Source organism: Carettochelys insculpta, chromosome 1 (assembly GCF_033958435.1).
Source record: "Carettochelys insculpta isolate YL-2023 chromosome 1, ASM3395843v1, whole genome shotgun sequence".
Classification (NCBI taxonomy): Eukaryota; Metazoa; Chordata; order Testudines; family Carettochelyidae; genus Carettochelys; species Carettochelys insculpta.
In genome coordinates, this window is record NC_134137.1 from 152,851,333 (window position 1) to 152,863,406 (window position 12,074).

The 12,074-nt window shown below is 40.9% G+C and overlaps 1 protein-coding gene across 5 annotated transcripts in view; it reads right to left on the bottom strand.

Annotated features, from left to right (window-relative positions):
* Positions 1 to 1,658: 1,658 nt before the first annotated feature.
* The window catches only part of SH3KBP1 (SH3 domain containing kinase binding protein 1), a 335,142-nt gene continuing 324,726 nt past the window's right edge, over positions 1,659 to 12,074 (bottom strand). For all 5 annotated transcript variants that reach the window (XM_074983363.1, XM_074983365.1, XM_074983361.1 and 2 more), the window contains 3 exons: positions 9,843 to 10,114; positions 5,360 to 5,423; positions 1,659 to 2,659 (listed from right to left, as the gene is read on the bottom strand). In XM_074983363.1, the coding sequence (XP_074839464.1) occupies positions 2,618 to 2,659; positions 5,360 to 5,423; positions 9,843 to 10,114 (378 nt within the window). In that variant the 3' untranslated portion in view covers positions 1,659 to 2,617. The remainder of the gene's footprint in view (positions 2,660 to 5,359; positions 5,424 to 9,842; positions 10,115 to 12,074) is intronic.

The window sequence follows — 12,074 nt, forward strand, 5'->3', positions numbered from 1 at the left end:
TTTTCCCAGAAATCTTCTACTCAGAACCATTACATTTTGAACAAAATATTTTAATCTTTTACAAAGCATGATACCTTGGACTACTGAGTATAGCTTTATAAAATGACATGTTACCATCTTAACACAACTAAAAATAGATCGAATCTAATTTCAGGAAGGTTCATGCTGAGTTCAGACAGGTTTTTACAGAAGTATCATTTCAGAGTTCTCTCTAACATTTCACAATCCAGTCCAGGAAAAAAAAACAACTTTAATTTATAACTGGAATTACAGCTTTTCCCCTCATGGGTAAAGTTAGGAATCTACTGTATTATGAAACTGTTTAGTTCCACGTACATATTTCAAATATAACAGGTCCAAACCCCAGCAGAGTCTTTACAGACTACATCCTATGTCCTCCTAGTTTCCCAAAAGATACAAAAAATTAATAATCTAGAGCTCTTTGTTGCAGGAAAACCATGATGGGACGATCAATTTATTTTAAAAAATCTCAATGCAGTTGCTTTAAAACATTACATAAAAGCACGTCAGTGACAAAATATGTAATTAGTGGTTTTGTTCCAGTCACAACTGAGAACACACCATGATTTAAGTCAAAGATGGTAAGTTTCACTAACAAAAGTTGAAATCTTAGACACATTCATTCCATACAAGCAAAGGAATCTGACCTAATGATAATGTTCAGTATTGCCATGCAGAGCGCCCAGTTGAGAATCCTTCAGGTAACATGTACACTGGGATGTACATGGGTGTTTAAACATTTACAAAAGTATTTTCCATATAACTAAATGAGAATCCCTCCAGCTGTTCACAAATGGCATGGGCAGATTGTGAAATAAGTTAAGAATAGTAAACTATGGTGTACTCCAGGGTAATACCAATTAAAAACACTTGATAGGCTGAATAAATAGATCGTATTGCTTCCTAATGCTAGCATTATTAATCACTCATTCCACCAGCTGTGCAAAAATGCCCATTTTTAGCTGATTCTGATAAACTTAAACAGACCAAGTGAATCTACACTTACCTGACGGTCAGTCTTCCAGGGTTCAACTTTTGCCTCATGTGTTAAGATGCGGCAAAATTGATCTCCCTGGGCTCAGATGTCGACCCCGCTACTCCACGCTGTTGGGTGGTATAAGGGACATCTGTGCAAGCCTGAAGAGCCCTGATCTACACTAGGTAAGACAGTCAGTTCTGGTATGTTGATTCTAGCTATGCTAATGGCTTAGCTAGAATTGCTTATCAGAAATTGACTTTCTACGCTAGTGTAGATTAAGCCAGAGTGCGTGAGAAACATATTAAAACCATTCTCATAGGCTAAAAGAAACCTGCTGCCATTGAAATATGAACTCAGAACAGTCTTATAATACTTTGCTTTCAGATCCTACTAACAGAAAATAAAGAGGTTACTTTCAAAGGCTGAAATGTTCCATTCCAAACACCCTCCCCTTAAAACACAGTAAAGCAAGCTTGAGTTCCATAAACCAGAAAAGAAAGCACAGCTGCTAAAATGTATTATAAAGAAATCCTTCTATTTCATCTATGTTAGAAAGCTTACACCAGAATGTGGTCAATGATATCACATAAATAGCAAGTTAAATAAATCACACAACAAACAGAACCTCATGCATGAAATAATACAACTTTTTAAGTGATGATTTTTAGTTAATTTTATTTATTTTTGCTTGAGTAATGCATACTGTGTTCAAAGTGTGCAAAATGGGGATGGAGGCAGGTGTTTAACTTTTCTAATGGAAATCAAGCAGAGATGAATTTTCTAAGTGAATGAAAGACCTATTAAAGTGGAAAACTAAAAAGCCACAGCTGGTAAGACAAAGCTGCTCCCAGTCTCAGTGCTGCCTTTGCACACATGTTGACTGAGCAGCTATACATTAAAAGAGTGACCTCTAGTGGACCTACGTGTCTGACAGCTACATTATTGAGATCTGGTGTGCACCCCCCTGCAACCAGCTCTAATCAGTGGGTGGCAAAAAGAAGGCACAAATCATTGTAAAGACAAGATTTTCTTTTCTTTTAAATATGCCATTCTACACAAACTTAAATTTGTCTTGTAGATTATTTTTGGACATAAAATTGCATATGTAATAGAATGTAAAACATAAACACAAAAAGTTGGCTGTTCTACCTGAAGCAAAATAATCCCCCACCCCCAACATCAACATTCATTCCTGGCTATATGCAGTACAAATATTTTAGGAATCTGTGACAAAAGACAGTTCAAAAAAAGTCAAAATCATAAAGCTTGTAAACGGATAATCTGAAATACAATATATTCATGGAAAAATATCATCAAAATAGTACCACTATGGACTAAACTGCCTGAGTTTTCATTTCAGTTGTGATCTTGAAGTAGAGACTTTAGCACAATAAGATCAATTTCAGTCACAATCAGTGCCATACAGCAACTGCATCCCAAGGGACTTTTCCTCTTCATTGGAATTTGTGCTGTGCTATCAAAAACTCTTGTGCTAATCCTTCAAACAAAGGGATATTGAGGCAATTCTTAAATCATTTGGCACAAAGTTATTTTGGCTGGGGGATAAACTTGAGTCTCAGTCAAGATGAATAACAAAACATTCCACCTATCAAGTATTCATTTTGATTGAAGAGCTTTCTTTATGTCATTAACTTCCATCTGCAAAGAAAAAAATCTGTTGAGAATATTTATCGGTGTGTCTTATCAAATTCAAACATAGAACCAGCAGCAAATGCAATTGAACATAGCATCTTATCTCAGGGGATAGTATAGTTGAAAGTAGAGCTTTCCCTGTTATCCCCTTCTTACTCCCACCAGCAAAGGCCTTGCACATCCAGGTGACTCATGACTGCTAAAGAGAATTAGAGATGCCTCCCTTCTTCCAGAGCCAGGCAGATAGTCATTGGAACACGTCATGAACTAGCTACCTCAGATTCTTCTCCACTGAGTGGAGACTGAACTTTTGCAGTGCTCCAAGATTATGTGGCACCTGATTAAATCAGTGTGGGCTTGTCTACACTACCTCCCTACTTTGAAGGGAGGACGGTAAGTAGTGTGTAGGGAGATAATTAATGAAGTGCTGTGCTGCATATGCAGCACTTCATTAAGCTAATTCTCCCCCACGGCAACTCCAAAGTGTTAAACTTCAAAGTGCTGGCTCACGTGCAGCCATGGCTAACCCGCCAGTACTTCAAATTTGCTGCAGGGGAGAATTAGCTTAATGAAGTGCTGCATATGCACCACAGCCCTTCATTACTAATCTCCCTACAACCTACTTACCGTCCTCCCTTCGAAGTAGGCAGGTAGTGTAGACACAGCCTGTATGTTTTATATGCGTTATCTCTCATATCTATTTAAAACTGATTGGCTCAGTTTAGCTAGAAAGCTCAACCAGTATAAGCTAGGTTAAACTGATAGAAGAACATAACCACCCCTCTAATAAAAGAATGTTCACATACACTATTTAAAAAAATCACAACTTTAGTTATATCAGATCAGGTCTGTAGTTAGAGCAGACTTATCTATGTCCTGGTCACCCAGAATCCAGAACTCTGAATGGTACTGAAAGTGAGGATTGAACCCAAGAATTTCCATGTAAGGTTGATTAACCTTAGTTGAATTGGTTATTAATGATTAAAAATGATGGCCTCTCACAAATTTCCTTACGGAGGAGAAATATTGAAAAGACCCCATTCTGTCATGCTTACTTGTGTTGAACAATATGTCACTAACTAAGAGCCACCCACTGAAATTATGTTTGGCTTTTCCATCACCAGTATAAAAAATATACTGTGAACATATGCTACAAAATAAAAGCAAAAATATCAAATGAACAAACTACACTAAAACCTCATTAATGACATATAAAGCAAATTTGTCAATCTCCAAATAATGAAAAGCAGTTTCAAAAATACTTTGTATTTGAGGCAGTATATTTTACGGTCCAAATAATAGCTCAGTTTTCCATTAGTCCTCAAGTGACCACGTGAATAGGATCAGGCAGGTAATACTGTATGTTAAAGAAGTAGGATTGGATTCTGAAGCTAAAAAATATATTTTTTAAAAAAATTATACTTTTTTAGGCCTATCAGGGTTTTGTGGAAGAGAAACAGCCTAATCTGGTTAGCTGAAATTAACTTCAAATACTGTAAGATAAGATAAATTCTTATTTAAATGTAATTGGCAGATTGTAAATCATATGTTTAAAACATAGTCCCACGCCTACTTTATGAACATCCATTTAGATGATTAAAGCTGAAATTTTTAAAAACATTTTCACTTTTCACGCTAAACTGGTTACTTTTCCTGATTTTCCTCAGCTTAGTCAAGAAAAAACAGACTATTCAGATTCCAGATAGTTTTCGTATATTCATACAATAACACAATGCAGCAGCATATAGATTGAAATCTCCTGTAATGGGAATAGATATTTGCTCATAGACATATATTTGAATTGCTTTTTTTACATTAACAGAATATACTTATAATAAGGTCTCAGAGTATGTGAACTCAGAATGCGCAACACCGCTCTTATGCGTTTCACCCTGACTCTACCTCCCGGCCCAGTTTAAACCACCCGCAAGCGGCTCTGGTTCAAGCCGCCCCCACTGCCGCACGTGGCTCTGGTGCAACCACCCTGCTGGCTCACAAGCTAGCTAGCTGCCTGCCTGCCCACCTGCCCCACACGGCTCTGGTGCGACCCCCCTGCTGGCTCACAAGCTAACTGCCTAGCTAGCTCCCTGCCCACCCGCCTGCCCGCCCACACGCCTGTGTGGCTCCAGCGTGACCCCCCCTGCTGGCTCACAAGATGCCACCACCACTCCCCCACTGTGCAGCTCTGGTGCGATCCCCCTTTGCCCCCACCAGCTCACAAGCTGTCCACCTGCCCGCCTGCCGCGCCTCCGGTGCAACCCCCACTGCCAGATCACTGCCCAGGCATGGCTCTGTTTCTGGCTCAACTCCCCGCCTCCCAGAGCCCAGCTCACCACCCGCGCTCAACGTCACCCCTCACCCCCCTGCAGCCCTAACCCTCCCCAGTCTTAGCGCCCCCCCCCCCCGCCTCCTATAGTCCCAACCCATCGCCAGGCTTAACCCTCTCCAACTGCCCCTCCCACCCCAGGACTTACCTTACTGCTGCTTCCCCAGATGCAGAATACATGTTCTACTGGGGAAAAAGCCGGACCCCAACTTGTGCAAAATCTGGGTTTACACGAAGGTGTGGGGAACAGAACCCTCACGTACTCTGAGACCTTACTGTATTTTAAGTTTTATCTGAGCTTGCGTGCCCTAGGTTTGAGGCTAAATTTGAACTGTCAGAATCCCTGTAAAGTTGCCTCTGACCATATACATTTCAAGTACCTGTAATCGTAGACGAATCCTTTTTTCTTCATCCAATTCAGACAACAATTGTTTAATCTCTTTTCTACAAAAAAAAATGGAAAATGTCAAAGGTTTATATTAAAATAAAGGTTAATTATCTCTGAACAATTTCTCTCTCCTCCCCTCACCAGTTACTGTGGTTTCTGAATAATGATCTGTCATAGTATTTATATCCTAGACATCTTTTGCATTAGTTTAATTTAAAACACAAAACTGCAGATCTTTAACATGAATCCAAAGGCTATGGTCTTGTACGGATGCGAGACCTGGCATACTAAAAAGTCTTCAAATCACAGCTACAAGCCTGATGTATATCCTTTGCATCAAATGGCAAGACTTGGCCACAAACGAGGAGCACTGGAACAGAGCAGGACAAGAACTACTTGGCGTTCAAATCAAGAGAAAAACGTGGGGCTGGCTAGGCCACGCTCTCAGAAAACCATAACCCAGCATAGTCCGTCAAACTCTCACATGGCATTTGCAAAAAAAATGCAAAAGAGGAAGACCTCAGACAACATGAAGAAGACCTCAGACAACCTAGGTACTCCTGGAGTCAGCTAGAAGTATTATCCTGAGACAGAGTGAAGTGGAGCAGACTTGCTGATGACCTACGCTCCAATCGGAGTACAAGGGTTAAGTCAATAGACAGGAGTGACTTAATTTATTCTTCTGGAAAACAGCTGTGTCACAAATGAACATATTTGTTCAGCTCACAAAAGTAGAACTGTTTATAGCTAACAAAAAATACAAAACCCTAAGTACTGCTAAGGAACAAGGATTTCCATTTTAATAAAACTCCTCTGTTTACAGGTTTAGTCCTTTGGCTGCCAAAACTTGCTCTGGGCAGTAACATCACCACTAACTCAGTCCCCAGTTACATTTTTTGTATAGGATCATGGAAAATTTAGATTTGTCCATTGGTAGGTTACAGCAGCGTTTCTCAAAACTTGGCACGTATACCCCTAAGGGTACACAACAGAAGTTCAGGGGGTACATGTGCTGGAACTGTATGCGGCTCTTTGAGCAATAAAATGCTTGGATCCGCAAGAGTGCCGTGCGCCACTCCGCACATGAGTTCCTCCCAAGCGCTTGGAGGGAGAAGCATGTGCTTGTGGTGATGATGGCGGCAGTAGTGGCTCTGGTGAGTTGCTGGCACTGGATTACAGCGGGGGGAGTGCCTAGCTCTGGAGGAGAGGAGATTGGGTAAAATTGGGAGGTGGGAGGGCTGGAGTTGCCTGGTTCTGGAGGAGAGGAGGGGAGGGGGACTGGGTTAAAGTGGGGAGCTGGGGTGCCTGGTGCTGGAATGTTATGCTTGTTCTCTGAAGTAAGTGATAATGTTGCTATTTGTACAATTTTAGTTTAGCATTTATAATTACAACTGAAAGGGTTTAAAATGGACTGATTCCTTGGGAAAACAAAGACTAAAACTACTGCTTTGGAATATACAAACCCTATAAGGTGGTACACAGGATATCGTATCAGAAACATTGGTTTAATTGTGGCACTCAGCAGTCTGAAACCTAAGTTTGAACATTTGATTTCATCCAAACAATCTCAAATTTCACATTAATTTTAATTATTTTGTAATTCCATTGAACACCTCATTGATGCTTGCATAAAAATATATACACATGTATGAATAAAAAAGTGACGTTTTACATTCATCCGGTTTTTTTATTTATCCTCTTTGCCCAATCAAAAGTGCGATGGTAAGTTGATTGCCTACAGGCAATTTCTTCCAACCAACCAATTACAATTAAGTTGTTTAAAGAAATGTGTTGCAATATTAGCAAATTTGTGTGTCTGAAAATTGTGGGTACTATGGGTACTTTTTTTTAGAAGGGATATTTATGAGGAAAAGGTTGAGAAACACTGGGTTACAGAAACTGGTAACAAGCTATCACACATGTAAACTTTTTAAAAAGCTGTTTAACAGCACTATTTAAAATACATCTTAACTTAGATAATTCCCAAGTGTAGTTCACCAAAAATGATCTGTTGTCCAGGAGATGTAAATAAAGGGAGAAGGAATCGTTTCTGACCTCTGAGAGGCCAGAATAACTATTTAGAGGGGGAAGTTTCACTATATCTTTTTCATAGAGAGACCTGCTCTGTCCCAGGCATATGCTCTGAACATAATAAATCTAAATGAGATAAAGCAGGTGAGAAATATCTTTTACTGAACCAACTTCTGTTGGTGAGAGAGCTATGCTTTTGTGTTACATGGAGGGTTTGTTTGTTTTCTTTTTTTTCCCCCAGATCTGGGAAAGGTACACAGAGAGTCACAGCTAAATATAAGGCAGGACCCATATGGCTACACCGCCAGTGCATATAAAAAATCTTGTCACAACCCTGTTTACCACCATGCCCCTCAAGCCAGAAATCAGCAGTGGGATGTTGCTCTTTGCTTGTGAGTTGGGACCAGTGGCTGTGCAAGCCAAGCTGGGAATAGGTGTCAGGTGGCCATACGCACCACAACAACCCCTACTCCCCTCCAGGTTCTTTTAACTCCCAACAGTCTTTTCCTTTGCTCTGTCACATTCTTCTGCCACTACAGTATCTTTTTAACGTATTCTGACAACCCTCTTCCACAAACCTGTATGTTCCCCTGTGCCTTCACTGGTTTTGGCCTGGCTGCACATGGCAGACATCTTTCCTGAAGGCACCCTCCCAACTTCAACAGATAAAAAATCATAAGCTAGTTCCTACAAAACACCAAACTATTTTTTTAGGAACTTTTGATTCTTTAACTCCCTCTACTTTTCTGGTAATGTGTATGTGTGACAATATCAGGTTGAAAAGTCAACCTGTAATGAACACAGGCATCCTCCAGGGCTGCTCAGATGGAATGCTGGAGGTGCACAAACATATTGAATGAGCATTAGAACAGAGAAAATGCAAAATGGTTACATATTTGTTTTATTCAGGCTACTCCTAAGAGGCCTCTGTTGCTATGTCCTTATTGGGATGGTTGCCTCTTCAAAACTGTACCTTCAACAATGGAGGGAATGGACAGAGAGGGAAGGCCCCCAGGCTGGTGGGAAAAAGGGGGAGTACTTATATGAACTTACTGGACACAGGTATAAGTACTCAGTGCAAAATACTGTAAGATGATACATTTAAAATAAGATATAAAAATCTAATTCACACCTAGTGCTTTTTTGTGCCAATATTTGCCAGTACTGAGTACTGGCACCTCAGTAGCTCCAGCCACGGGATTGGCTGGGAGCCACCCGAGTACCAGCTTCTCCTTTTTATTATTATTTATTTATTTTTACGAAAAAGGCACTGTTCACACCTATCTGAAAACATAAAAGGCCTGCAAAATTAAGCTGGAAAAATGAATAGACACCCAAGAAACACAAAGCACTCTCACTATGTATCAAGTTTTCCAGTTATTTTCAATAAAGATTTAGGTAAGCTGCAAAGATCTCTGTGTCCATGAGTATGTTTACAACATCAGTCAGCTTTCAGGACTTTCAATATTTCAGGTTATAATTCTCTTTCTATATATATATGTATAAAATCTGAGAGAAAAAGACAGACCAAGAGAGAGAGAGAGAGGGAAAATCTTTCCCTCCTGGGCAACAGAATGATGTCATCATGCAAATGACATCTGTCTGCCACCCAGGAGGTAGAGACAGAGAGAGGGGCCAGGATGGGAGGAAGGCTCCGGGAAGGCCATGGCTGACCGCATGGCTCCCCTTTCCCCCAGGATGGCCAGGGCTGGCACCCCACATGGCTCTTAATGAGGGCATGGCCTTCCTTGGGCCTCCACCCCAGTCATGGCCACTCTCTCTGCCTCCACCCGTCTCCAGCTTCTCTCCTTCCCTCCACCTCCCTGCCTTGTGCTGTCTGCCATCTGGGAAGGCTTTGGGGAGGTTTCTGTGGGCGGTTCCAATGGGGCAGTAAGGGGGTGGGGCAGAGCTAGGCCACTTCCATCTGTTAGCGAGGGGAAGAGCTGGAAGCAGCTGCCACTACCAGCTCCATGACAGAGAGAGATGGTGCCACTCAGTGCAGCTGCACCTGTTGCTACTGACTCCCTCCACCCCCGGATTGGGCAGCAGGAAGTGACTCCCATCATTAGCAGCAGCTGGCATGCTGTGTGAGCCCTTTTGTCGTCTCTGGGAGGGCAGGTGCTGCTCACAGACAAGCTCTGGCTGCCGCTACTGCCAGGGTCGCTGCTCATTAATGTGTTAGTCAACAGGTCAGCTTCTTAAAAAGTCTATAGACATGTACTCATATGATAAAACAACATAGCTCTAGAGCAGCTGTTACAAACCATCCAATTAACTGTATCTGCCTTTGAAAATGTTTCTCAGCATCTATTTGTTCTTCATGAAATAATTTTTCTGACCAAAATATCAAAGGAATTTCACACATGAACATATATCATATGGAAAAGGTTAGCACGAGGCACAGTAAAATACTTAGAATGAAGGGTGAGGTTTCTCATGCTTACTTTTGCTGGTCTTTCATTGTTTCAACAATAGTTCTTAGCTCCTTAACTTGTGTTCTCAGTTCCTCCAAGGCTGCCAGACCCTGGCTTGAGTGCTCAGTCTTTGGCTTTCCTTCAGTGCTGAACAAAGATGGGGAATTTGACCTATGGCCTGTTGTTCCCACAGTAACTGAATGAAGTGCAGGTGAAGATGAGGAGGATAATGATGCTTGTACATTACTCCCACTAGTCAAACCCCCAGGTTTTGGAGGCAATGAAGTTTTATTATCAGACACCTGTCAACAAAAACAATGAATATTCAGTTGCCAATGATAAGCAGCTTTGGTTTTCTGACCTGGAGGCATATCTCAGTATTAACTATGTTTAGATGCCCTGTAGTCATGCTAAAGAGTTTGGTTAAGATATTTAGATGCTTAAACATGGCACAATAGATACAATGTGCCACTATTTCTCAAATCTGTCTTTCAGAGCATCCAAAATATCAAGCTGACCCAATCAATATCAATATCTAGGGACCCGCAGTCTATTATTGAGACATTTTCCAGCCGTATCATTACAACTGATTAGGAAAAACACGAAATCATCAAAAAGGCAGGTATATGAGTGGAAAGAGTAGAAAACAGAGTTTACATTTTTATTTGGATGACACAGGCAATTCGCTAACAAAATTAAGCATCTGACACACAATTTTCACACTGAATTTTATTAAAAGTCAGAATATGCTTGGCCAAGGTGACTTGTCTCTATGGCTATGTCTAGATTGCCAAAAACTGCTGGCAAAAATGCGCAAATTATGCAACACATTTGCATATCTCTTGCCAGCAGTTCTGTTGGAAGACCCTTTCCCGACATTTGGTCTGGCCACATGAGACCAAACACTGGGAAAACCCCTCTGCTGAGACACTCCCTCATGGAACGAGGTAGACAGGGATGTCGGCAGAAGGTTCCTGACATGGCAGACTTCTGCTGAGAGGCCTCTGGTCTCCTGACTGAAGGCTCCAGTTTAGACAGAGCCTATGAGAATGGAACTTGTGTCATGCAGATAAACCAAGGAGGATTTCCTGCAGTACCAAATTAGTTGTGATTTTCAACTAGCCATTGAAAAAATCTGTCTACAATTCAACACATGTTGAAAGAAAAGGAAAAGTTACTTTACTCACGCTGGACAGATTGTCTCAGAGGGGTAGCCGTGTTAGTTTGTAGCTTTACCAAAAAACACCACAAAAGAACACCACCACAACAACAAGCACTCCTCTTACAACCTAAACACTAACAATTTATTTATTAAGCTCATTACCAAATCAATAAAATTGTTAGTGTTTAAGGTGCTACAGGACTGCTTGTTTTTTAACCCATACTGTTACTTAGAACTCTGTTTTTGTGTGTGTGTGTGTGTGTGTGAGTGTGAAGATAGTGCTTAGAGAGCTCATCATTCTAGGCACTGTAAAACACAAAATTTTCCTGCCCCACAAAAGATACAGTCTAATCTAAGGCTTTGCCCACACACAATCTTTATACCAGTTTATTTCAGATATGGTTTTGATTTTAAACTAATATAGAGTTGCACGGCCTCTCTTCTGGGCAGGAATAAGGATTTAGTGAGTCTAAGGTGCTCATACACATACAGCTTATTCTAGTAAATTTATATTTAGTACATTACTAAATTGATTCAGTGAAAATGGTGCAAAAATGTGGTGCGGTTAGTCATGTTAGTCTGTAGCTTCAGAAAAAAAACCCAGGCAGTCCTGTTGCACCTTAGAGACTAACAATTTTATGTATTAGGTAACGCTTTTGTGAATAAGACCCATGTCCTCATATTCTGGAGTTGAAATGAGCAAACAGTAAATATAAGGGGGCGGAGGGAATAAAAGGAGTGGGAGGGGTGAAAGAGAAAAGGGAGGGGGTGAAGTCACCTATCATTAAGAGGACCTCTAGAAAAAGTAATTAAGTGGGATGAGTACCATTCCTGTGAAGATCAAAGATGGGGAAATTGTCCTTGTAATGCAAAGGATAACTGAGATCCCTGTTAAGCCCCCGGTTAATTGCGTCAAACCTGCAAATTAATTCTAATTCAGATGTCTCCCTTTGTTGTCTGGTGTTAAAATCCCTTTGTAAGAAGACTGTTACTTTAAGGTCCATGATAGTATGTCCTATGAGATTAACGTGCTTCCCACAGGTTTATGTGTATTCTGATTCCTGATGTTGGATTAGTGTCCATTTATCCTGTGGTGCAGG